This window comes from Sciurus carolinensis, chromosome 11 (genome assembly GCF_902686445.1).
Source record: "Sciurus carolinensis chromosome 11, mSciCar1.2, whole genome shotgun sequence".
Taxonomy (NCBI): domain Eukaryota; kingdom Metazoa; phylum Chordata; class Mammalia; order Rodentia; family Sciuridae; genus Sciurus; species Sciurus carolinensis.
This window is the reverse complement of record NC_062223.1, coordinates 9,106,526-9,132,487: the sequence shown is the minus strand read 5'-3', so window position 1 is coordinate 9,132,487 and position 25,962 is coordinate 9,106,526. Positions and strand designations below refer to the sequence as shown.

The 25,962-nt window shown below is 55.1% G+C and overlaps 1 protein-coding gene and 1 long non-coding RNA gene across 4 annotated transcripts in view; one reads left to right on the top strand and one right to left on the bottom strand.

Annotated features, from left to right (window-relative positions):
- The window catches only part of Sptbn2 (spectrin beta, non-erythrocytic 2), a 37,507-nt gene extending 11,545 nt beyond the window's left edge, over nt 1-25,962 (bottom strand). Inside the window, exons 1-19 of one of the 3 annotated variants that reach the window (XM_047516350.1) lie at nt 25,560-25,962; nt 19,100-19,278; nt 14,085-14,236; nt 13,489-13,662; nt 12,655-12,746; nt 12,425-12,505; nt 11,840-11,955; nt 10,113-10,225; nt 9,775-9,962; nt 8,128-8,245; nt 7,391-7,549; nt 6,594-6,896; nt 5,843-5,996; nt 4,768-5,638; nt 3,189-3,326; nt 2,079-2,835; nt 1,224-1,426; nt 794-884; nt 422-568 (exon numbers count right to left, since the gene is read on the bottom strand). In XM_047516350.1, coding sequence (XP_047372306.1) covers nt 422-568; nt 794-884; nt 1,224-1,426; nt 2,079-2,835; nt 3,189-3,326; nt 4,768-5,638; nt 5,843-5,996; nt 6,594-6,896; nt 7,391-7,549; nt 8,128-8,245; nt 9,775-9,962; nt 10,113-10,225; nt 11,840-11,955; nt 12,425-12,505; nt 12,655-12,746; nt 13,489-13,662; nt 14,085-14,236; nt 19,100-19,256 — 4,014 coding nt within the window. In that variant the 5' untranslated portion in view covers nt 19,257-19,278; nt 25,560-25,962. Of the gene's footprint in view, nt 1-421; nt 569-793; nt 885-1,223; nt 1,427-2,078; nt 2,836-3,188; nt 3,327-4,767; nt 5,639-5,842; nt 5,997-6,593; nt 6,897-7,390; nt 7,550-8,127; nt 8,246-9,774; nt 9,963-10,112; nt 10,226-11,839; nt 11,956-12,424; nt 12,506-12,654; nt 12,747-13,488; nt 13,663-14,084; nt 14,237-16,429; nt 16,836-19,099; nt 19,279-24,882; nt 25,024-25,559 lie in introns of those variants that run through there. The other 2 variants (XM_047516351.1, XM_047516349.1) reach the window with 2 other exon arrangements.
- Nucleotides 18,465-22,791, top strand: LOC124958386 (uncharacterized). Its single transcript, XR_007103883.1, has 4 exons — nt 18,465-18,614; nt 19,678-19,802; nt 19,903-19,983; nt 20,609-22,791. It is a non-coding gene; the product is annotated as an uncharacterized LOC124958386 (long non-coding RNA).

The window sequence follows — 25,962 nt, the reverse complement described above, 5'->3', positions numbered from 1 at the left end:
TGACTGCTTTTGCACCACAAAGGCAGAGACAAGTGGTTGTAGCAAAACCGTATGGCCCACAAAGCCTGACCTATGCACTATCTGGTCCTTTACAGAGCGTCTGCAGAGTACTGATGAAGAGAGCCATCTGCTCTGGACCCAGGAACAGTTATGGCTTTGAACCAAAGCTGTGCCCAGGTTCCCTACTAAGGTGGGCTCTCTCAAAGCTCGGAAATCACTGCCCCACAGCCCTGAGACATTTATTTCCTAGACCACAACTTGCCACTTTGGTGATGTGATTCCAGAAGCTCATGATCTCTATTCTGAAAACCATGGCCTGGAGCTAGGTCTGCAGCCTGGACCGTGGCCTGCACTGTGGAGGGGACCTTTCCCAGAGGTGGCCCCAGACGCTCGCTTCTGCTGCTCCTGCCACGCCACTCACCTTGTCCACCTTGTCCAGCCAGTCTTTGTTGGCGGCCAGCTCGGCCATGAATGCCTGGTGCTTCTGCCACTTGGTGTGCAGGTTGCGGGCCTCATCATAGGACACATCCTGAGCGGTCAGCATCTTCTCGTCAATCCAGAGTTTCAGCTGGAGCAAGCACAGGCTGGGATGAGAAGGTGGGGGCGTTTTGGAGGAAAGGAGGGCGGGGCGTAAGAGGGGACGAGGAGGCCAGGAGATGCGGAAGGCTCAGGCAGAGGCCGTGAAGGTGCTCGCAGGCTCTGGCGACACGGGGATGCTCTCACTCTCGGCCCAGGGTGCCGGCTGGGAAAGGGGTGGATGGCAAGAGGTGCTGCGGGGACCGGAGTGCCTCACCTCATGACAGTCTTGCAGGAAGTGCTGCTGCTCTCGGTTGTCCCTCAGGCGGCCCAGAAGCTGCTGCACTGCCTCTTGATTCTTCCTGTGTCTGTAATGACAGCGCTTGTGAACCCTAAGCCTTGCTGCAAGAGGCTGTGGCCTTCAGTAACCTAGAGGCCTAGTCCTCCTCCTGTGGGGACAAGCCTCCCAGAAACCCCAACAAACACCCCAGGAATCACATTTCCAGGCCTGCTTCCACATGTGTGGGAGGAGACCCTGCCAACCCTGATCAGTCCCTCTCCCACCCCCGTTCTTCCCCCTCTACTTTGCTGTCAGCTCCCTATCTCCCGCCACCTGTCACATCTCCCGTGCCACGTCTCCATCCGAGACCACCCTTTCCACCGATTTCCCTCTCAGGCCCTGAGTTTGTCCACCAGCCTCACCCCACCTGCTCTCAATGGAGTCTGCCTTCTCCTGGATCTTCTCTGCATGGATGTTGCCCTCTGACACCAGCTGGCGCCCGGCCTCCAGGAGCCCGCGGATGCGTTCCCCATTGGCATCCATAGTGCTCATGAAGTCCTCCAGTTTTTTAATGGCAGCATCAGCGGCCTGGAGTGTCCCTGGCATCTCCGTGTGAGACAGAACGTACTCCTGTGTGGGAGGGGCGGAAACAAGCTCACTTCTCAAAGCACACAACTCCACCCTCAGACCCAGCCAGAGGCACAGCCGCGAGGGTGGCCAGTCTCAGCAAGGGTGGGGTCGCCCAGATGGCTCTGGAGATGGAGGGGGGAGTCACAGAAAGTTCCAAGGGAGCTAAACTGGAGGATCTTTACTGGCCCAAACCCTGTTCTACCTTATTTGTAGCTACTGATTTGATTTTTTAAATAGTTATTTGACTGACCAGGTTTTCTGTTTTTTCTAAGGTCAGCTTTGATAAGTTTTTTTTTTTTTTTTTTTTTTGGGGGGGGGCGGTGTACCAGAGATTGAACTCAGGGGGACCCTCGACCACAGAACCACATCCTTGGCCCTTTTTTGTATTTTATTTAGAGACAGGGTCTCACTGAGTTGCTTAGCGCCTCACTTTTGCTGAGGCTGGCTTTGAACTCTTGATCCTCCTGCCTCGGCCTCCTGAGCTGCTGGGATCAGGGCGTGCACCACCACACCTGGTTTGGCAAATTTTATCACTTGTTCCCACTCCTTCCTCCTGTGTTGCTTCCTCAACTACTATTCTCTCCCTCACACCATGCCCTGCTCCTTATTTTCCTCTTCTTCCTGGGTGGGACCTTGTCCCCCAGCCTCTCACCTGGCTGCTGAGCACACCCTCGGCCTGGCGAGCATCCCGTAGGAATCCCTGGAAGCCGTGGGCCTGGGCCAGGCGGCCTTGCCGGCTCTCCCACATGCGGCCCAGTTCCTCCCAGCCAGTTCCCAGGGCTTCTAGTCGCTGCCGTAGGAAGAGGCACTGGGGATCAGCCTGGTCCCGGGTCACCTCTTCGCCCAAGGCCCGCAGGCGGCTGTACTCGCTCCGGGCACGCTCCACCTCTCCCCGCAGGGCTGCGTGTTGGGCCAAGAGGGCCTCAGCCTCAGGCAGGGTAGCGGGCCCTTCTTCCGAGGCCACAGCGGTCTGCGTGCGACCTAGCCAAGCCTGGAAGTCATCCAAGCTGCGCAGGAAGTCCTGCAGCCGCCGTGCCTCACCCAGGGACTCCTCTCGCCGCCGCATAGTGGCTCGTAGGTCCTCCCAGCCGGCTTGCACCTCCCCAAGCCGGGTGTTGATGGCAGGGGCTTGGGCCGGATGGCCAGCAGCCAGGGCGTTGGCCTCTCGGGTCAGTTCACCCACCCGAGCGGCGATGGCCTCCAGGTCGCGCTCCGTGCCAGCCAGCTTCCGCTGCAGGGCCAGCACACCGGCCAGATCATTACCCAGGCCCTGGGTGGACTCAATAACCTTGGTCTTCTCTCTCATCCAGGCCTGGGTCTCCGTGCACTCTAGGTGGTAATTCTGGATGCTCAGGGCTGATGTCAGAGCTGCCTTCTTGCCATCTGCCAGGGACCGAAACTGCTGCCACCTGAGAGTAGGGGAAGGAGTGGCGTAAGGCGCTGCTCAACTCCCAGGCTGGCGGGTACATCTGGGGATGGCCGCCCTGCTTCTCCCCTCTTGGCGCCCACCCACCTGCTTCTGCCTTGGTAAGGAGGCTGCTCCCCATCGTACCCTCGCCTCCTTGTCTCATCTGATCCCCAGCCTCCTGGGACCACTGGGTCCCCGTTCCATCCTTCTCTCCATTTCTCCTGCCCCACACGTTTGAGTCTGGTCCTTCCCTTGTGCTCAGCCCCCTCCCAGGCCCTGCCAAACCCTCTTCCAGGCCCCACCTCCAGCTGTGTCCTTCTCCCTCAGTGCTCAGGGCTGCCCTCCCCAGCCCACCTGTGGTTGAGCTGCTTCTGAGTGTTGACTATCCGGTCCTTCCCCGGGGGGTTGGCCTTCAGCAACTGCTCAGCAATGTCATTCACGGCAGAAATCCGTGCTGCCAGGGCGTTCATTTCCGGCTCTAGGGTCTCGAACCTGAGTGGGCAAATAAGCAGGGCATGAAGGATGGGAGGCAGAGAGGCACCCAGGCCACCTCCCTTAGGCACCCGCAAGACCACCTGCCTTTCAACACAGGGCTCTGTCCCTGTGTCTCTGTGCTGCTTAGCCTACAAGGTTCCCAGTGGAAAAACCGTCCTCTAGGGTTGTTCAAGGAGATGGTGAGGGACAGCCAAACTTGGCCTTTAAAAGAAGCTCGCTCACCCTCGCAGGGCTCCCCCCTGTGGCTCCCTACCCAGGCCCCACCCTGCCAATAAAAATGAAGTGACAACCAGAAGCATGTGTCTCAGTGAAATGGATGAAACTCTAACTCCTCCAGGGGTTGTTTACATTCCCGTGGGGCGAGGCCTGCAAGCCTTCTGTAAAGCGCCAGGCAGTAACATTTCAGGTCTGTGAGCCACTGAGCCTGTCCCAGCTCCTCAGCTCTGCCACAGTGATGAGGGTCACCACAGGCAGGGTGTGACGACTGGGAGGCCTCTGCCCAGCAAAGCTTTACCAAAAAAACGGGCAGGGGGCTAGACTTGGCCTGGATTGTAGTTGGCCAAGACCTCTAATAGGATATCTTGAAAACTTAAAAAAGAAGTGTAATTATATTGTTTTAAACTATCAGGAAATTTGATAATGGACTAATGGTAGGTGTTATCAAGGAATTGCTCATTTTGTTCTATGTAATAATGATACTGAAGTTCTATAAGAAAACTCCCTTTGAAATGATTTCAAGACATTTTTCTGTGACCCTCATGAGAGGTTAATCACTATCTCTGCCTAAAAGGTTGACAATTTCAAAGCCTCAATTATTTTAATTCCAAGCATAATTTAAAAAGTAATATATTTGTATGTAAGGATTTAAAAAGTAATATATTTGTACGTAAGGATTCTCTCTCCTTTTTTTGCATTTTCCCCCAGCACTGGGGTGAACCCAGGGGTGCTCTATGACTGAGCTACATCCCCAACTCTTTTTATTTTTTTAACTTGAGACAAGTGTTTGCTAAATTGCTCAGGGCCTCGCTAAGTTGCTGAGGCTGGTCTTGAACTTGCAATCCTACTGCCTCAGCCTCCTGACTTGCTGGTATTAAAGGCATGCACCACGGAGCCTGGCTTTTCCTCATCTTTCTTAAAAGTCGTGTCCTGAAGTGTATACCTGTGAGATAACTGGGAATAATTTTTTTAAAAGGAAGTGACTCAAAACGAGCACCATATTGACAGTGATGGAACCTGCTGGCGGGTGGAGAGGGTGTTGCTGTGAAATGTCAACAACTTTTGCGTATGTTTAACATTCTCATTAAAACTTAAAAAGAGATGCCCATTAAGACAGAGGGATGTGGTCAAGGCTCAGTGAAGTGCAGTGGGCAGCTCTGTGGTGGGAGCAGCCACCTGGCACCCAGCTCACAGGCAAGGCCGGTGGCAGCTGCAGGCCTACCTCTGCTGCACCACCTCCAGGTCCTCCAGGCGCTCGGGCAGGGCCAGCCCGTTGAGCCACTGCTCCTTCTCCTCCACCCAGAGCGCGCAGGCCCCGGCCTCGCTGAGCATGGTGTAGAGTGCCAGGGCTGCTTCCAGGGCGCGAGCACGCTCGCCCGCCCGGGCCTGCAGCTCCTCGTACTGCCGCTCCAGCGTGGGCACCCTGCCCTGCACCTCAGGCGTACGGCTCAGTGCGGGAGGCAGGGCTGCAGCCTGCTCCTTCAAGGCCTCCAGGGTGGGCCGGTGGCCTCGGATCTCCTCCTCCAGGGCTCGGTGCTGCCTGGCCAGGGCCTGCGTGGAGAACTCGTCGTGCCCCAGCTCAGGGCTGGACACTAGGCGCAGTGCATCCACCAACCAGGCCTCCATGTCGTTTGCGTCGGCCTGGAACTGGTAGAGGCTGGCAGCCTGGGCGAGCTGCTGGGCGCGTTCCTCCGCCAGGGCCTCCAGCCGCTCCCACTGGGCCTGGAGCTCGGCCGCACGTGCAGAAGCCTGGCTGGCTCCAGGGTGGCCCTCTGCGACCAGCTGCTGGCCCTGTTCCAGGGTGAGCTTCAGGGGCCCCAGCCGGCCACTCATCTCACCCCGCAGAGCCGTGTGCTTGTTGAGCAGGCGGAGGACACCAGTCAGGTCCCGGCCAGTGTCAGCGGAGGCCAGGAGATGCTGCTGCTCCCGTACCCAGGCCTCAGCCTCGCCCACCTCCCAGAGGAACCGCCAGAGGCGCCGCGACTCCTCCAGACGAGCCCTCCGAGCTGCTGCCAACTCACACAGGGCCTCATAGCTCTGCTCCAGGTTGGCCACACGCTCCGACACCAGCTGCGGGTCACATGGTCTGTACTCTGGAAATGGTCACGCAGGGTTCGAGCTCTGGCTCCTCTGCACACACCTTGGTCACCATTCCCCACCCTCCCACCCGTCGCCCTCCTCCCTGGCTTCAGCTCTGTCACCCATCGTCCACCCTTGGGCTCTCCTGTCCCCGGTTTTTCTGCTCCTACTGTTGCCCTTCCCAGCCCCATCGTTTCCAGGGCGCCCCTGTTTTTCACCTTTCCCCGGGTCACAGAAGCGCAGGGCAGAGGCGCTCACAGCCCGCACCCTCTCGGCCTGCACAGCAATGTCGGCTTCTACCAGCTCGTGCAGCTGCAGCAGGTCCTCCACGCCCGCCAGGTGCTTGCCCAGGTCCTGGGACTGCAGCCGCCCCTGCCGGGCACACGCAGCATGCTGGTGCCCGCCTGAGAGCCGCCCTGTTCACTGCCAGTCAGGCACCCATGCCAACCTCCCTGTGTCTCCCTTCCAACCTCCTTGGGTGGTTCCAGGTGTTGCACCCAGGTGAGCATACCTGCTCACTCCCACACACAGGGACACCGCGGTTCTGTTCGGCATCCTCCCATGGAACAGCCTTTTTGCTAAATTCTGCTCCTAGAATCTTTGCTGTGACTCATCCTCTTAGCCCCAGAATCACAGACAGACACCCTCCTATCATGACGGCTCTGCCCCAGCAGCCCTGCTCCCTCCAGGGCCTCTCCCAGGCCCATCCCCAGGGTCTCTGTGCTCCCACCCTGGCTGTCCACAGGCCTGACCCACAGAGGAGCTCAAGGGACCCTTTCAGCATGTATGGCAGAATCGCATCTCCCCCTCTCAGAAACTTCGAATCACTAAAGGCTCCATGTTATTCTGGATGAAATTCAAACTCCTCGACCGGTGCCAGTCGGTGAGTGAGCTGCCACCTCCCTCCTTCACCTACTTGGGCCTGCTGAGCACCTCCGCCACGCCCACCAGCTCCTGCCAGCACCGCACCTTCATCTCTCCCGTCCAGTCCATGAGGTAGAGCAGGTCCTGAAACACTTTCTGCAGCTCCAGGTTCAGGAGGAGCCGCTCCCTCCGGGCAGCCACCATCTGCCTCAAGAAGTCCCAGAGCCGAGCCACGTTGTGCTGCCGGGCGGCGATACGCTTGATGTCATGGTAGCGCTCAGCGGCCAGCTCCGCGGCCACGGCGTCCACCGCCTGCACCCGGCCGCTGTAGGCCACGATGTCGGTCTCGATGGCTTCATGCTTCCGCACTGCTGCCTCAACCGCTGCCAGTTCCAGCCCAAAGTTGTCCTGTGGCGGAGAGCAGAGAGGAGAGGTCTTGGAACCAAAGGACAGAGCCTCTGCGTGCCCCGGCTGCCCGATGCCAGCTCTGTGAGGTGGCCCTCCATCTCTGCTCACCCTGTCCCACCATCCTTTCTCCTGCTGGGGCTCCTGGCCCCTGGCTCCTGAGCCTGCTCCTTGCTTGCCTGAACCTCGGGGTGTGCTTTACCACTGAGCTGCATTCCAAGTCCCTTTTATTTATTTATTTATTTTGAGACAGGGTCTCACTAAATTGCTGAGGCTGGTCTCATACTTGTGATCTTCCTGCCTCAGCCTCCCAAGTTGCTGGGAACACAGGCGTGTGCCACTGTGCCTGGCTGCTCCTGAGTTTCTTGGTCTTTCTACCTGTGTGATGGATTTTGTGTTTGATCACCTCCCTGCCCTGCAGGGCTCCTTATCCACCGTTGTCTCCCTTCCATTTCAACCTACCAGCCTGGATGTCCTTGAAGCCCCCTGGGTCCTACCTGGGACACAAGACGCTGATTCTCACTGAGCCAGGTCTCCCGCATGGCGGCCTTGCGGTCAAAGCGGGCGGCTAGCTGCTCTAGCTTCTCCTGGCGGATCAGCTCTGTGCGCAGGGCCAGTTCCCGCTCATGCTCGGCTTTCTCCAGTCGCTCCCAGGCCTGCATGGCGGGCACATGATTAGTGCATCAGAGCCAGGGTGGGGAGGGTCAGAGAGGCGGGCCCCGGGCACAGGAAGTCCCCTTAAGTCCCCCGTAAGCGGGGTCCAGCAGCCCTGTGAAAGGTGGTCGGTGAGGTGCCTGCCTGTGGGTGGGGGTATGGAGAAACGGGGCGCTGGGCACGCTGGGAAGCCGCATAGAAACTATGCAGAGGGAAATCACTGCAAACTGCTTGATTGGTTTGCAGTGGCAGGAGTGTGGGCGAACCTTACTTTACTTTTATTCATCTTACATGTGTTGTTTGTGAAAAAATGAAATAGAAAGTAGAAATGGTGAGTTGGGGACCTGTTGAACAAGGGAAGGGACTTGGAGTATAATTTCCTAACATGACCCTGAAGGGACAGTCAGAAGAAGTCCAAGGGGCAACGTGCTCAGGAGGACTCACCAAGAGTCACGTTGGGGGTGGGGACAGCGAGGTGGAAGGTTCAGTTAGGGTGGTAGGGCCTTGTGGAGGTCAAGACAGCTCTGGGCCTGGGCTGCCGAGGATGGCCACCTGTGGGACAGCAGGGGTGACTACAGACCTTGTTGATGTCAGAGATGAGCCGGCCCTCGCGGGGCGTGTAGACCTTCTGGTTGTTGGCCCGCAGCTTGCTCTGGATGGTGAAGAGCAGCACCTCCAAGTTCCCCTTCTCGGTGAACCTGAGGCGGGGCCAAGCTGGGGTCAGGGCAAGGGCCACGAGGGGCCTGGGACTCGACTACAACATGGAGTGTCCTAAGTTGCTGCTCTTGTCACAAAAGCAACACATGCCCTTGTGTGAAAGCCAGAACATACCGGCAAACCTAAAGAATTTTAGAGCGACCAAAAGCCACACAGAAACAATGACCACTGTTACCCCTTTGTGAGTGTTGATTTGTGTTTTCCACAGACAGAGTCCTAGTGTATCCACAGCTAACAAGACCAAGAACTCTCTCGCTGTAAGCTGGGCAGGCTCCAGCACTTGGCAAGCATTAACTCGCTTCCTTCTCTCCATGGTCTACGTTCTCTCAATTATCCCATTTTACAGATGAGGAGGCTGAGACACAGAGAGGCCAAACAGGTTGCCCAACACTCACAACTGATCAGTGACGGAGCCAGGATTTGAACTCAGGTGCTCGGAAGCTGGACAATTAGCACTTTGTTTTCTGTGGCCCCCAAAGAACTCCTATAGCCTGCTTCTTCGATTATTTTTCATTAATATTTTTTGATGTCACTAAACGCATTCATTCAAAACTATTTTCACTGGTTGCCTTATGACTTTTCTCTCTCTCTCTCTCTCTCTCTCTCTCTTTCTCTCTCTCTCTCTTTCTCTCTCTCTCTCTCTCTCTCTCTTTCTCCTGTTTTTGCATTTCTGGGGATTGAACCCAAGGGTGCTCTACAACTCCAGTCCTGGTTTTTTAAATTTTGAGCTACAGCCTCACTAAGTTGCTGAGACTGGTCTTAGCCTTGCAATCCTCCTGCCTCAGCCTCCCCAGCCACTGGGATTACAGGCATGTGCCACCACACCTGACTTCCTGACTTATTTTTCTTTTACAAAGGTCATGCTGATGAACATCCTTGAAGCTACATCCTTTGTTTAGTACCCAGAACTCTCTGGGCAAAGACACACCTTAAATCAATCCCTGGAGTGTAAGGGAACAATTATTTTCTGAATTAAAATTAGTTTTGGAGCTGACACAATAATTATAAAAGAGCTTAAAGATAAACAGAAAAAAACCCATAAATGTTAGCATGTACCATATAGAATCACCTAACAGCAATTCCACACATGAAAACAGTTAATTGCTAAAATATATAAATGAAAGGACTTCTGTGATGCTCAAGTTACCAGTCACACCCGTGCTCCTGGGTGTGACCTGCCTGTCCGGTCGTGGCACCTGTCCCTGCAGTGGGGACTGGGGTGCTGCAACACCTGGCCTGTAATCTCATTTGACGGGTCACACTGATGCGACACACTATGGTGAGCATTTCCACAGCACAGATTTTTTAAAATGGCTCATGATTAAAATTTTTTATTTTGGAGCAACTATGCTGTTTGGATGTTTCTGGCTCTGAGCTGGGGAAATGAGCCTCCTGTGTTCATGTATTCGAATGTCCCTCCTGAAAGGCCACTCCTAAATTAGCCTTCCTCTCATGTGGGCCCAGCTCAGGGCAGGCATGCTCTGGCAGGGTGGGACCTGGGAGCACCTACTTGGGCGGCTTCTCCACAGTGCGGTAGGAATTGAAGGACTGCAGCTGGTTCTGGACCCCGCTCAGGGAGTTGGCCAGCTGCCTGTCATTGAGGGTTACAATGGTCTGCTCGATCCACTGCAGCAGTTCAGAGGCCAGGGACTCATACTTCTCCACCAAGCGCTCTGCCTCCATGGCGTGGTCCAGCACCTGCATGACAGGAGACGAGGACATAGGGTTCTTGCCAATGGAGGTCCCTGGCACGGTCCTACAGCTCCACCTTGCCCCTGCTTTGGGGGAGTAAGACCCCTGGGCCAGGTCTCCTGTGGCCTTTCCACCCTGTCCCATGGTGAGCAGTACCTTGCCAATTCTTTTGCCTTCCACAGCCAGGGCCTTCATCTTGGAGAAGTAATGGTAGTAGGTAGCCACATAGGTTATGATGGACTTCTCATCTGGTTGGTCCACATTCACATCTGAGAAATGGGAATGCTCAGGTCAGGTGGACATCAGAAACTCCCTTTCAGAAGCAGGCCCAAAACCTGAGTCACTCACCCTGTCTCTGGGCCTCCCAGCCCTCCACGGCTGGCATGTCTTCAGCTCCCTTTAGAGCAAAGTGATAACTCCGCTGTTCTGACTAAGAGGGTGTGAGAAAAACTCACTTTCCCCCCGTCTCCTAGACAAGGGCAGGTCCCTTAAGCAGTGTACACAACCCAGAAGCCAAAAGCAGCTTTTCCCCAGCATGCCCACTGCACATGAACACTAGTTGTTTGGGGGAAAGAAAAGCTAGAAAAAAAAAAAAACAGCTTTTACATTTGAGGGTGAATCCTGGACTTACAGCCTGGAAAGATGTCTAAGAAGCCAATGGATTCTGGGGCAGTGGGACACAATACCAAGCCTCCTGAATCTGGGATGCAGCACAGTGCCTGGCCCCATCCCAGGACATGGTCACACCTGTTTCCAACCTCAATCCCAAAACTCAGCGATGAGACGCCCAACAAGTGTCCCTCAAGCAGAAACAGCTTCCACCACATGAGCAAGGCCGATCATGACTTGACATCCCTGGGCTCCGTTAGTTGGGCCAGATTTTATCCTTCCCAAAGGTCAGACTTTGAGACTAGAAGCCCCTTGATGCTTATGAAAACTCACAGGCAGGGAGGAGCCACTGAAGTCATCTTGGATGTAGTAGGACACAGCCACGCACTTCTCAAGAGCTCTCCAGGGAGCTCAATTCAGCCTACACTGTCTCTAGGTAGCTGATGCTCGCCATGCTGAACCAAGAGTACTCAGGAGATGGGGTAAAAGGTGGGATGGGAAGCAGGGAGAAGGCGACCGAGACCTAAACCTGCCCAGTGAGCTTAGGAAAGAGCGCTTCCAACGGGCAGGCACTTGGTTCCTCTCTCCTCCCCTTTCTGGCTGCACCCAGACTGCTCTCTGCTTTGCCAAAGACAGCTGAGGAAACTGGCTCTGCAGCCAGACTGCCGAAACTCGAATCTCAGCTCTACCAACCGTATGACCTTGGCCAGGTGCTTAACCTTTATAGGCTCCATGTTCTCTTCCATAAACTGAAGATAATAATGGTATGGGTTTCAAAGGGTTGTCGTAAGGATTCAATTAATTAAAGTATGTCAAATGCAATGCCACACCAGGTACAAAGAAAGAGCCGAGTGGCTATTACTGATCTCATCCGCTTTATGAGCAGAACCATAAGAGCTAGTGAGCAGGGCAGCTGACCAGGGGCCAGTTCTTGGTGGGAACTCAAAGTCATAGAGCTGTAAGTTAGAACCCTAGAATTTGAGAATAAGGAGGGCACTCAGAAACCACAAGGACTAGTCTTATTTTAGAGATGAGGAAACGGAGTTATACAGAGGCTAAGTAATTAGCCCTACGTTACAGAGCTTCTCTGTGCAGGGACTGGGATGGAGCCCAGAGTCCTGGGTTCCTTTTGCTACAGGAATCCCTTTCTTCCTACAGACTTATTTTTTTAATTGAGATGCAATTTTCATGCCATAAATTCATCCTTTTACGTAGCTCAGCTACTCTGCATCCTCCCCTCCCCCACCCCAGCATGCCTTCTGCCTCTGCCCCACCTTCAGGATCCAGCAGCTTGGTCAATCCCAGTTCCTTTTCAGCCAGATTGAAAGCATTCTGCAGATTGTAGTGTGCATTACATTTCTTCAGGGACTCAAAATCCAGCAGGTCTGGCCTGGGGCCGGGGGAGACAGAAGGTATCAAAAGCACATGAGGGGGCTGGGGCTCAAGCTCAGGGGCAGAGCACCTGCCTGGCATGTGTGAGGCACTGGGTTCCATTCCCAGCACCACATAAAAATAAACAGATAAAGGTGTGCTGTCCCTCTACAACTAAAAATTAAAAAAAAAAAAAAAGCAAAGCCCCTGAGACCCCAAAGAGGAAAAGTCAATCCATCCCCATTTATCCCTAAGAGTCCAACTCAATTTTGTTTAGAAGGGAGCACCCCACCCTCCCCCTCCTGCTCACCCTGCCCCCTGCCGTGGCACCCCCTGTCATAAGTTCTCGGTGCAGCATGACACCTCAGGTTCTGGTTCCTCTGCACACTTGTTCCTCACAGCTGTGGCGAAGCTCATCTCATCTCCTCTGGCCTATGTGTGTGTGCCCTTGGGTCACTAACCCACGTGCTTGAACCCCGTCTTCTCACCGGTGTTTGTGTACGATGGCATTAAAGGCCAGTCCGTCCCTCCAGCTGGTGGTGAAGTTGTGCACGTTGACATTGGGATACCTATAAACAGACAGGAAAATGGCGATAGGGGCCCAGCCCTGATCTGGGATGCAAGGATGGTACCAGGTTATGGATCCTGGAACCGCGGGGGTGGTGCACCTGGCCCGCCCCTGCCACCCATCCCTGCCACCCTCCCAGGGCCTCCTCACCCTGCAGTCTTCATCTGGCACCAGAGCAGCAGGGCGTCCTTGGCTGACTTCTTCTCCTTGTTGTCTTCTGTCTCCACACTGATGTCTTGGATCTAAAAAGGAAGAAAAGCAGGGACCTCACTCCCTGGACAGGGGCACTTGGCGTTATCAGGGACACGCAGAGAAATGGCAGGAAGAGACTTGTTAGACTGCCGTCATACAGGTAAAGGGACAGAGCCTAGGGCCCTTTCAACCTGGGCAAGTGACATGAACCATTGGGTCTGAGGAATTTGAGGCAGAAGCGGGTAGGAAGTCAGATGAGTGGAAGTGCCTGCGGAGGGAGCTGGTTTTTCCAGGTGGGGAACTGAGGGCAGATCAGAGGACATTTGCTGAGATCTGACTTTCAAAGGTGAAGCCGACAAAACTCTGCTGAGGGCTAGAAGGGGCAGGCAGAGAGGTCAACAGGGGAGGACAGGTGTGATGAGGACATGAGCACATGGAGGAAGAGCCAGACCTGTCCTGTGGTTCTCAAACTTTCAAACTCTGCAGTGAAGGACCAGTTTATAAGCTCCCAATCCCTTGGGGACCAACCTGGGGTCCCAATGCACATGACCAGCACACACAGCAGGCTCCAGGGAACTTGCCACGGGAGCTGGGCTACTACCAACTGGCCTCTCCCCTGTACAACGAGGCTAGTCCCCTGATCTGGCACACAGATGTGGCTGCAGTGGCCAAGGGCTGGGCCAGGTTCTGGACACTTCATTTTTGAACGTATCTCATCACAGACCAGTGGTAAGCGTGTGAGGTGCAGAACAGGTGCTTGACCCGCCCACTGAGAAACACCTGTAAGAGTACCTGGAACCGAAGGATGATGGTCCAGACCAGCCCGAGGGTCAGGCGGTGGTTCCCGTCCACGATGTCGTGGGAGCCCATGTTTTCCAAGTGCACCTTTTGCTCCTTCAGAAACTGCAAAGCCTTGTCCACGTTCTCCAGGCAGTGGATCCTCATGCGGCCCTTGGTGGGCTTTGGCTGCGGGGGGGCATGGGATTGTGGGTCCCCTCCTTCCTCCCCAGCTTTCCCAGGGCCATGCTGGCACGCCTTCCCATGTCCTCCCTCAGGAACACAGGGGACAGCCCCAGGGCCGGGGCAAAGGCCAGGGAGCTGAAGCTGAGGTAATAGATGAAGCTTGGGCAGATTAAGATTCCCAAGGGAATTAATTGCACCCAGAGTGGGTTGGAAAAGAAATGTTTTCAATGGGGCCACTGTTCCTGTGTCTGCGCAGCAAGGTTCCTATGAAATCTACGCAGCAAACCTCCCCGAATGAAGCCGTCCTCTGGGCAGAGGGGCTCACTGTGCTCTGCCCCGCTGTGGCTCTTCCTCCAGGGGCCCCTCCTGTGGCTTGCCCCTTTGGGTGAGTTGCTGAGGCTCCCCCTCCCGTTATCGCAGCTTACCAGTGTCTCTCCCGAAAGCACTTCCAGGAGCCTCAGGAGGTTGCGCCCATCCCGGAGGTCGCTGTACAGGTCTCCCACCCGACACGTCACCCGGGCCAGGTGCGAGTTCACCCACTTGGTGAAGGTTTTCTTCTGCACGGCTTCTCGCTCATCTGTGGTGGCAACATGGGGGTCATTTCTGTCCTTTGAGTGCGGTATGCCTGCTTCTAAATACCAGTTGTGGCGGGGGGCAGAGCAGGAAGTGAGGTGGGAAGTAAAGAATTTGGAACGAGCTCATAAGCAAAGTAAAGAACAAAAAAAAAAAAAAAGGAGAGATAGAAAGCAGGTTTTGAGGAGAAAGAGAAAAGGAATTGTCCAGGAAGGGGCTGGGCTTGGGCTCCTTCATGTAACAGTGGGAAGACACTAGGCAGGCTACTCCACCTATCTACTTCCCCACCTGTAAAATGGGCACATGAACTTTCTATTTCAACACTCATCATGTCGGTTAAATGAGATAATAGGTAGGTATGAGACACCTAGTGGGTGCCTGGCACACATGGCTCCCTGGTGAGGAGCTGCTGTAGAGGCACAAAGCAGAGGGCGTGGTCTGAAACTATAGCAGCGGCTCTTCCAAGGGATCATTAGGACTTGCCCTTGGAGAGGTCACTGGCCTCCTCCTCAGCTCACTGTCCTTGGATCATGTACAGAAAGGATGGGCCACTCTACCTCTGGGGTGGGGTCATCCAATTGGCTGCAGGGCACCTAGTCCCAGGACACCAACATCCCAAGACTAAGAAGAGAATCAAGACCTTACAAGTTGGAGAGCCCTCCAAAACAAGGGAGGCGGGCAGGCCAAGTTAGGTGCCAATCTCAAAAAACATAGAAAAAGCCCTGCTGCTTGGCTCACAGGATGGTTCCTGGTAAGGGGATGTTGTCAGGTTCCACAGAAAAATGAGAATTAGTCGGGCATGGTGATGGACATCTGTAATCCCGGTAGCTCAGGAGACTGAGGCAAGAGGATCACAAGTTCAAAAGCAGCCTCAGCAACTTAGTGAGGCCCTAAGCAAATTTTGAGACCCTGTCTCAAAACAAAAAACAAAAAGGGCTAGGGATGTAGCTCAGTGGTAAAGCAGCCCTGTGTTAAATTTCCAGCACCAAAAGAAATACTTTTCTTTTAAACATTTTGTAAATGGTAAAGGGAAGGAAGAGGCTCAGGCCACTGGGAAGCTGCTTTGGTGACTGATTCCTGCCAGTTCCCCTCCAAGAGCCCAGTGTGAGGACCCAGCCCAAGTGGCCAGGTGTGAAAAGTCACCTTTGTTCCCATCTCAGCACCAGCATCTCAGAAACTGAAGACTCATCCCTTAATCTCACATTCCTGTGCACCTCACCCACAAAACAGCAACACACCCAAATATCTATTCCTGTCTTTCTCACCTCCAACCCCCCCCCACCCCGTACCTGCGCCAAACCTGGGGTCCTAAAGACCGTGTGGGATGCTCGAGAGCAACTGTGGGAACCAAGGGTGCCTCTGGGCCTCCTTTCAGGGTCTACAGGCTCTGCCTAACCTGGGGATGGTCTGGATCATGCAGCTGTTACTGAATGAATCCAGGGGGCACTGCCCTGATCTCAGCCACAGTGGGCTGAGGCCATTCTGGCACACAGGTAGAATGAAAGGGGAAGACATGGAAAGTGACAGCTAGGAAAACAGGCAACACCAAACACCAAAGTATAATGTCACAGATGCCCACAGCATCCCTAGACACACACACACACACACGCACGCACACACACTCACACCATGAAACAATGACTGCCAGAAATACACTTCAACGTGTGGGCCAGGACGGACGTGCCTGTTCAGACATCTACCTGCCTCTCCTTTGACACACAGTTTCCACACACGCCCCCTCACACACATTCAGGTGCCCACTCAGAAGCCCAGGGAAACAGACCCACTCTAGATCCTGGGCCTCTGGCCCACTCCCTCTCTTCCCTAACTAGGGAAGCACGGCCAAACCCCTGGAGGCTGGCTGCCAGAACCTGCTGAGGCCTCCCTAGTTGCTGACATTGACCTAGGGCTCCTTCCCTCTTCATTACCTTTGCACTCAGTAGGGCGCCTCAAGGTCAACCTCCCACCTGGGAGATCCCACATGGTCCTTCCCAGTGGGTCCAAAGCTTTCCCAATCGTTCTACATCTCTGGATTTTCTGGCCACTTGTAATGATTCCCTCTAAGACTGGTCACGATGTCTCCCAACACAAACATCTGAGTCACAGAAAGTGTCTGCTCCAGCTTCTGGGCCCTGGCTGTTCCTCCAGCCCCAGGTCCCCTCTCGCACACCGGCGTCCCCTCTGCCCGGGGACTCACCTTGGAGCTGTTTGAAGCGTCCTTCCAACACGCTGGCATACTGAGCAGGGTTGATGAAGGCGGCCGGGGAGAGCAGGAGGCCCCCGGGGTTCTGAGACCCTTCCACAGCCTCATAGTAAAGCTCCTCGGCCCCGTTCAGGCCGTTCCCATGCACCTTGCCCACTGAGTTCCCGTTCATGCTGCCCGCTGCCCCTACACAGCCCGAGGCCCAGAGTCCATGCTCCTCTGCGCCCCGCAGGTTGGCAAGTGTCTGTCCCCTGGAGCCTGCGCCGGGGGTCCCCAGAGGCTGCCGTCCTAAGTGGGGGGATTCAGGTATGCTGGGAGTTTCAAGGAGTGGGAAGAAGGAGTTACAGGATGTCTGAGCTCCTGAGAACAGTGAGCGGGGCACACCTGGCTGTGGCGAGAGGAGACACAGGCTGCTCCCGACAAACAGGTCGGACCGTGGCGGGGGAGGGGCGGGAGGCGGAGCCGGGCTGCGGCAGGGCCAGGCCCCGCGGGGGCGGAGGAGGGAGCGGCCAGCGCCGGGAGACCTGCCCGTCAGGCCCGGGGTTGCCCAAGACGCGGGAAGACCCGCGAGAGAAGCCCCAGAGCAAGCCGTCTGCAGGGGCTGCGAGCAGGGCCCCTCTGGGTGACTCTCTGGGCGGTCCCTCTCCAGGACTCAGGCTTTGATCTCAGCTCGGAAAGCGCAGAAACAGAAACCTGGAAACCTGGAGGAAGCCCAGCCGGGAGCTGTGCTAGGCGTTTGCTCTGGTCGCCTCACCCAGGGACTAGGTATTGCTGTGGTCCTCGCCCCTGGGCGGCTGTCATCATCTCTGGTTCCAGCGCCTTCCCTACCCACAAGGGCTCTTCTCAGCCAGTATCCCAGTCCCAGTTATGCCCCACTGGCGCCCGTCCGCCCTTCCTACCTCTTCCCGGCTACGCTTTGTCACTTGCAGTCTACACTTGCCCCTCCCTCACTGCCGTTCATTTAGTATTTATTTGGCATTATTGGGACAATGTTGGGTGGCATGTGCAGACATGGTGAGAGTTCTGGGTGGCACATGTCCTGTGCACCCAGACCTCATGACCACACAGGTTGGCATGTGTCCCATGCACAGACACAGACCCCTCCCCCGGAACAGACACGGTCCCGGGAGGCGTGTATCATTACACACATGGGAAGAATCCTGGGTGGCACATGCTGTGTGCATAGATCTCATGACAGTAGTTCCAGGGTTCCAGGTATACTTTCCCCCAAAGAGGCGACATTTTCCATATCCCACACTTTGTTTTCTCTGAGCTAGAGAAGCAATGGTATGACTATTTCAACAGCCAGTCAAAGACCCAGCCAAAAGAGAAAAGGGTCTAGGGTCCTCAGAAGCAATGGTCACCACACTGGGGTCCTTAGGCTGATGCTGGGTTGGCTGAGAAGAACTATGTGGGGAGATTTTTTTTTTTTTTTTGGTGGGGGTACTTGGGATTTAACCCAGTGGTGCCACATCCTCAGCCCTTTTTATTTTTTATTTTGAGACAGGGTCTGGCTAAGTTGCTTTGGGCCTCACTAAGTTGCTGAGGCTGGTCTCAAACTTGCAATCCTCCTGCCTCAGCCTCCTGAGTTGCTGGGATTGCAGGCCTGCGTCACTGTGCCCAGCTATCTGGGGAGCTTTTTATAAAGCCTCAGTTATAGCCCATATGTCCAAAGATTCTGATTTGCTGTCGCCAGGGAGGAGCTTGGGAGCCTGTGACAACAGTGCCTGGGTAAAGCATGCAGCCAGTTTTGGGAACCTCAGTCTCAGTGTCTCTTCTCAGCAGCTACCCACTGGGGCACCACCTCTTAGGTGGGAGTCGCCCTGACTTCTCACACTGGACTGGGCTGGGCAACCCACAGGTCATTGGCAATGAAGAGGGTGGGATGGAATTGGGAAGCCAGACTGGGTGGGTGGCCTAAGGGTGTGTGGGTGACTCAGCCCCACGCCAGCGCTGGTGGTGTCAGGTGGCAGCCGCACTGGTTGCCATGACAACCCCTCCCCCAGAACGCAGGGAGGCGCGTTGAAGGAGTTTGTTTGTGCTCAGAGCAGCGAAAGGGAGAGCCCTGGCCGCAGGGAAGGGCAGGGACCAAGGTGGGCGGAGAGTAAACCCCGAAGAATGGCAGCTGTGGACTGGACTGCAAGAACTGCCGCAGGAGAGGACCTGCTTCCGGAAACAGGTAGATGAAATAATGGGAGTAACAGGCGGCAGGTGGAAGGAACAGGTGGGGAGGGTGCAGAGCGGAGGATGGGCCGGGAGGCAGAACAGGTTTGGGAAACGACAGTGGAACTCAAGGAAGGGAATGACAGGCAAGGGATATGGGGGCGGGACAGAAGTGACAGTGAGAGTAAGAGGGCCAGAGGAGGAAGGGATGTGACAGCAGGGCCCAGGCCAGCCACAGGAGCTGTTTAGTCAGCGGAGCAAGTCCAGGGGTCAGCTCTGCTGCCGTGAGAGACACTGTGGCAAGCTCTGGATTGCATGAAGTTTGTTTTTGAGGCTGGATTTGGGGACCAGGCGCCTGGTGGGTTATTCTGGGTTTCCCACTTAGCACAGCAACTTAGAGAGTGAGGTCTTCCCATAGGGGTGAAGGACTCTCCACCCCCAGCCTGGGACCAGCCTCCTCCAGTCTCCTCAGCACCACCCGTGGCCCTCCCCTGACCTCACCTGCCAGGGCCTTAATTCGAGACCTCTCAAAGAGGCGAGCTGAGCTGCTGTCATTGTCCCAGTCTGAGTCAGGCAGGTCCCAGCGGTTGTTGATGTCACTGTACTGGCCCTGGATTTCCAAGCTGTCGAAGTCTGTGGGTGACAGAGTACTGCTCATGGTGGTGGGTGGCTTCCTGTTCCTGCAAGAAGACGAGGCTGGTGAGGGGGGCATCTCAAGGACTCTGGGGCCTCCCCTAATCATGTCCTTCTGGCTTCCTTCCCAAGCTCTGCTGTTGTTGTTCTTGAAGCCAGGTGTGGGATATTTTAGTTTGTGAAAAATCGGTCCCCAGGGGGAGAGGGGAAGCCACCATGAGGGACAGGAATGTGGAGCGAGGCAGGAAAGCAGCAGTGTTGAGTCTCGGCAGAGGGTAGACAGGAAGGGCTTCAAGCGCCTCAGGCCAGGGTGGCAGGAGGCTAAAAGTGACCCTGAGCTTAGCAGTGTGTAGAGCAGGGTGACCCAGACAGCAGGCCTGAGTCCCAAGAAAGTCAGTAAGGAGTGAAAGTGGAGTTCTTCCACTCCCCACTTCCGCATCCTGCAGGCTCCTGAAGATGGAGACACCCAGATTCTGCTCTGGCCGACCACATCCACCACAGATACACCAGGTGGACTGATGCGCTGATGGCCAGGATGGACCAAGCACCCAGGAGTTCAAAGGAGGACACAGTACAGTTGACTCTCCTTTGTTTCCTTTTGTTTGCTACAGAGAATGCTTAATATGTGCTCAATAAATGTCAACTGTGCTATGTGTCCCTGCTGTTTACAGGCATCTCCCCATCACAACCTTCTATGGGGCCAGGGTTCATGGCTGCCCCCATTTCATCAACAAGGAAGCATCGCCACAGACGTAAGCCGCTGGTTCAAGGTCACACAGCTGAAAAGAGCACCAAGAGTTGTTTGTTTTGTTTTGTTTTGGTACTGGGGACTGAACCCAGGGGTGCTTAACCACCAAGTCACATCCTTAGCCCTTTTTATTTTTTGAGACAGAGTCTCACTAAATGGCTGAGGGTCTTGCTAAATTGCTAAAGCCAGCCTTGAACTCAAGATCTTCCTGTCTCAGCCTTCCAAGTCGCTGGGATTACAGGCATGAGCCACCACGCCTGGTACCACCTAGGTTTGGAAGCAAAATTCTTTCTCTTAATCACGGAGAGATTTACACGTTCTCTGACCATCCTGGAGCCTGTTAGTGTGGTGGGTTGTCAGCACCCACCACAGCACTCTAGGGCCCAGGCTGGGACACCTGGATCACATGTGCTTGCCAGCACTATTTATGACCTTAACTTACGCAAACACATTTTGTCCTCAAAACTAACAAATGAGCATCGAATTAGTTGCTGGGGAATTTTTTTAAAAAATGAGTACTGTCCAAAGTTCTTGTGTAACTCAGCACTCAGCAGTCATTCAAGGGAATGGGGGGGCAGAGGTCTGTAACTTTAACAGAATCCCAAATTCTGCATTTCTCATTTTTCTAGAACCTCTTGAATATGAAGACATTTTAATCCTGAGCTTTACTTCCTTGGACCAGGACTGTGAACTTGGCCATCTCTGGTTCTGGGGAGGAAGGAGGTAAGGAGAATCTGGGGAATTTGGAGAAGGAAAAAGGAATGGGTCATGAGACTGGGGTGGGTAGGACGGTGTGTTCCCATGGGCACACCGAGGCAGAACTTGGCCTCTATGGTTAACTGGTTCCACGAAGCTGAACCTGACCTGCTGAAAGGGCAGGGTTGCCCGCCTCTCCCCTCTCCTTGCACATGAGGATTTCCCGGGGAGTAGCATTGAGGTGTAAGGGAGCTTGGGTCTCAGGTTCCTCGATTGGGACTTTTCATTCCCTGTAGCAGAACAGGGAACTTAATTTCTACTAGGCCTAGGACTCATGCCCGATTATTTTCCCCAGTACATCCTTCTGGATTTGCTCTGTAAATATTTATATAAAAATAAATTCTAGGGCAGAGTTGAATCACCCTGAGCAAAGAGCACTGTGGGCCAGGCATGACCTGAGCTAGTCACCTAACACTCTCAGTTGCTGGACGGCAAACCAGTCCTCATTTCAGCCCTTCGGGTTAGGGTTTCCCAGCCAGCAGCCACTGTCACACTTAGCTTTGGGAAGGGCACTTCCAGCCCTCGAACCATGCATAGACCTCCACGTAAAGCACTGACATCTGTAGACCCCTGAGGGTCAGTTTATATAACCCCTGTCCCTCTTACCAGGAGTCACAAATTCACTGAAGCCAGCCCCCAGGAGTGTTTTGTTTGGTCAACAGTGGCTTAAAATTAACTGATTTTGGATTCCTTCAGGTGGAGTTGGTTCCAGCTCCTCCACAGACCCCACTATTCCCTTTAGTTCCTGTGCAAGTATGGTTTACATATTTACATTACCTTCCAGGCCCCTGAAGATCCCTGAGATTTTCAATCCGTTATCTTGTGTCTTTGTACTCCACAAAGAGCAGACACTTAAGAAAAGAAACCAAGTGTTTGCTGTCTCTAAATGAATGTGTTCCGGAGACTTCCATAAGCCTCACGAACCGAAACGTGCACTGCTTTGGCTTGTTTTTGGTGACCCAACTTGGTTCTCCCAAGGATCTACCAGGGTCTGGGCATAGGATCCAGACCTTCCAGGGGAGGCCTGGCTGGTGCAGATCTCTGTGGAATCCCATCATTTGGGGGAGAAGGTGGAACTGGAACCTCCCCCTGCCAAAGTTCAGTCACTTACGTGCTGCTTTCACCAAATCAAGTTTGGGGCATTTGTGCTTTGCAATCTGAGCTCCTGGGAATGCCGTGAAATAGATAAAGAGCCAAGACAGTACTACAGGGGTCACAGATCCCCATAATGTCACTACACTGCAACTCCAGGGAGTTCATTCCCAGAGACTTTCTGAGAATGCTGCTCATCACTGTGGCTCTGAGGCCCCATCTCTGTGCCTTGAAAATTGTGTTCACTGAGCATTCCAACTCTGCAGTCTCCGAGTCTTTTGGACAATATGTTCTCTGTCGGTGTCCCCAGCTGCCATCTCCAGATTCCTATAGTTTTCTGTTTGAATTTCTCCTACCGGATCCTGCTCTGGTTCCTTTTCATTGGCACCATTCATAGTACACCATTCCTTGCCTGTGGCCTGAGACTCCATGCTCGTAGCTGCTGGTGAGCCCTCTGGCCTCTCTCCACACACCCTAGTCTCAGAGGATTCCTGAACTCTGGCAATAGGGCAGTGCAGCAACTAATCCAGATTACAATTTGACCAATCCCTTATTCTTAGCCACTGACCTCTAGCTTGGCCCAAGTAGCTTATATTGTTAGTGTCAGAACGTCAACTTCCACCAGATGCAGGCTTGGGGTCCTGCCGGTTACAGACTGCTCAGTCGGGTCCATGTGGGTCCTCTAGGGCAGCTGTCTTCCCTCCAGCTTTCCTCCGTTTTAGCTGGTGTGTAAAGTCAGAAATCCTGTCCCCAGGCTGGAAGCTGTCTTGTACCCTAACTCCTCCTCTCACTATATCCTGCTCCTGCTTAATTCTTTTCCTCTCTGAGACAGTTGATGGGTCCACCTCTGTGCTCCACACAGCATTTCAGATACAGCTGTGGCTGCGCTTACCACATTATATTCGTTAGTTGTTTATGTGTCTCTCTGCTGGCTCCACTTTTAACTCATTGAGGGCTGGGTCTTAACTCCTTTTTGTGTTTTTGGGGTCCAGCAAAATAGGTATTCAATAAAGAGACATTGAGTGAATTGAGTACAATTTATTTTTTGGCCATCCAATTAATGTCTTTCTTAAGGATGAAGAAAGGATCAAGGAAAGAATGAAAATGGGATCACAAAAGCTGCTCCTTGGCTGGAGTACTTTCGGGGTGAGCTCCAGAGTCAGGACCAGCAACTCTCACAACTCATGGGAATCACAGCTACCTAGAATGGAGGGTTCAGTTACCTAATGGCGACCCCACCCCAAGCTTCGGTTCAGGCATGGGGTCTGGGAATTTGCATTTCTCACCTGTTCCCAGGTGATATTAAACCTGCTGGTCTAAAGAGTACACTTTGAGGCCATGCTTGTCCTAAGATGACAAACAGCTGGAATTGGTTAGAGGCGCTATGAGAACAGAGAAGACAGACACATCTTCAGGGGCGAGTGTGACCAGAGTTAGCTTTCAGGTGTGTTCAGGTTTTGTCCCATGCCAAACTCAATTATAACTTCCTCTCTGGAGCCCCAGTCCATGAGAGGGGAGATGGAGTGGGCTCCAGAGCTAATGACACTGAGCAGATGCCCTGACACAGCTAATCACGGAGGTGCTGAAGGAGGACAGGGCTGGAGCAGCCACAGAAAGGCAGGGAGGAATAAATGACAGCAGGATGAATAATAGATCAGAAGAGATGGAGACTTTAGCAAAGTAAAAATCTTGTTGGATTTCCAAGTATGAAGGGTGGACTGGCCGAAAGAAAAAGGAGAAAAAAGTCATAATGAAATCCAGGGTTCTGAGGGAGGCAACAGAAAGATATTCCCAGGGCAGAGAAGCAGAGGAAAGCAGAAAAAACAAACCCCAAACCATTTCCCAGGTCAGGACTCTGCTCTGAAGAATTTAGGAACTGGACTGAAGAGAGGTCTGATTTTGATTCTCATGTAGAATCCTCCAGAACTATTCAGACTCTTTCACTCCCTTCCCCAATCCTGGGTTTACATCATTTTCTCCATGGGATGCAGAAAGCTCCATTTTAGTTTTTCCTTCACTAGTTCTTTGCTATCCTGAACGTGCCAAGAGGTTACCTCACACCTCCAGCTAAGATAAGATTTGGAACTCAATCTGCCCTCTTCTTCAAGGGAAACTGGTTTGTGGATACCCTGACCATGCCGGCATCTGCCAGCTTTCAGTGTTGGAGTTGTGGCTGCTCTCAGGGGGGGAAGCTGCCGAGAAACAACCCACGGAGACAGCCTGTAGCAGGTTAGAACAGGGGCAAGCCTGAATCTCAGACAAGGAGCAATGTCATGAGGTTAATGGGGCAAAGTCAGTCACTGCCAGAGTGGATGGTGGTTATGCGCAGTGGGGCTGGAGGCAGAATGCCCCAGCCAGGAGACCTCCCTGGGTATTTGTGTGCCAGCCGGACTCCACAACCCTGTAAATGTCCCGGCCCCTGACACCTTACACAACGCTTCCCCACAGCTCCAACTGAAAAGGTTTCGTTCAGCCTTTGCCAGTGCTACGGTGGTCGCCACCGCCAACGTGTCCCCCCCTCTCGTACGCACTGCGAGGAAGCTTGCATGGAGTTGGCTACTCAAGAGGCCAGGAGAAGCCCACGCGGCTCCAGAGAGAGCCCCCAACGAGGGAGGGAGCCGGCTGCCTGCAGACGCCGGACAGAGCCAGCCGAGCGCGTCCCCGGCATCCGGACCGGCGCCGGCGAGTCAGCCTGCGGAGCCTCAGCGATGCGAACCGCCGGCGCTGTCAGACACGCTCCGAGCCCATCCGACCCCGATCCATCAACGCGTCTGTCAAGCCCCAACTCTTCCAGACTCTCATCGGCTCCTGAAAGGCCCGCGCGCCCCCAGCCTCGACCCCCACCGTCCTCACACTGGTACCTGGCTGCTGGCACATGACACTGTGCATCCTGTCCCTGGCACCCCGCGGGAGCGAGGACCAGACGCCGCATCCTTCCTCCCAGGCTTCCCCCGACCGGCCCGGACCCCAACCCGACCCCGCCGCCCGCACGCGGCTGCACAAAGCGCGCCGCCCCGCCGGCCGGGACAAAGCGGGCCAGGGCGCCGGCACCTACCTGGGTGCGGAGCGCCGGCGGGGCGGGCAGAAGCGCGGCGGACGGGGGCGCACCGGTCGTCGCCGCGCCCGCAGACCGGCCGCGTGGGGCGGTTGCGGGCGGCGGCCGGTGGCTGCCGGCCGCGGGCGCACAGCGGGCGGGCGCTGTCACGGGGCGCGGGCGACGCGGGGGGCGCGCGGGACCGGCGGCGGCGGCGGGGCGCGTGGCGGCGGCGCGCGGGCGCGAGCGGCGGGACTGCGGCGCCGCGGAAGGAGGACAATAGCCTCCCCCTGCCGCAGGCCGCCGGCTCCCGCGGGAGGCCGGGGACCATCTGGAGCCCGCGGCCCCGCGGGGCTCGGGGCGGGGCCGGAGTCGCCCCCTCCCCGCCCGGCGCCATGGCAACGGCGGCCCCTCTCGGTTCTCCCCACTGCTCCCCGCCCCGGGTCGTTGACCTTCCCCGGGGCCAACGCGGTGGCGGCTCCGCGGCGGGCTCCCGACCCCCACCGCCTTCCGTGTGGGTGTCCCCTTAACCCCCGCCTTCCGGTCCTCGCCAGCCAGCCCCGCGTCAGCCCTCGGCAGCCTGGGTACCCCCCACAGTTTACAGGGCTCGGTCTTAGTATGGACACCCCACCTTTGTCCTTTGCCTTTGCTCCAAAATTCGTATCCCCGGGACGCGCAATCCTTTAAATGTCACTCACCGCGGAGATGTCTTCCCGAGATGCGGCCTCTGTTTTCCTTTTCAAATGTTCCTCTTTGGGCACCTCCAGGCCATCTCCCTTAAGCGTTTCTCTCTGCCATCCCCCCTCTCTCCAGTCCTCCTTCCGGCAGGTAGGCTGGCCCGCTTTCCCAAAGCATCGCCATGGTGCTCCTGGAGATTCGCCTTCTCCCAAATCAGATTCTCGGAACAGTCATCGCAGCGGCTTCTCAGCTCCTCTCATTTATCAACCAACAGAATTCCGGCCTAGTCACTGTCTTAAGGGGGGTGGGGGTGGGGGTGGACATTTCTAGGCCTGGCACAGGCTGGGTTTCTCCTTGGTTTATTAGTGGCTGAGTGGTCCAGGGTCTAAGGTCATTAACCAAGGTGAACAGCTCTCTGCTTAG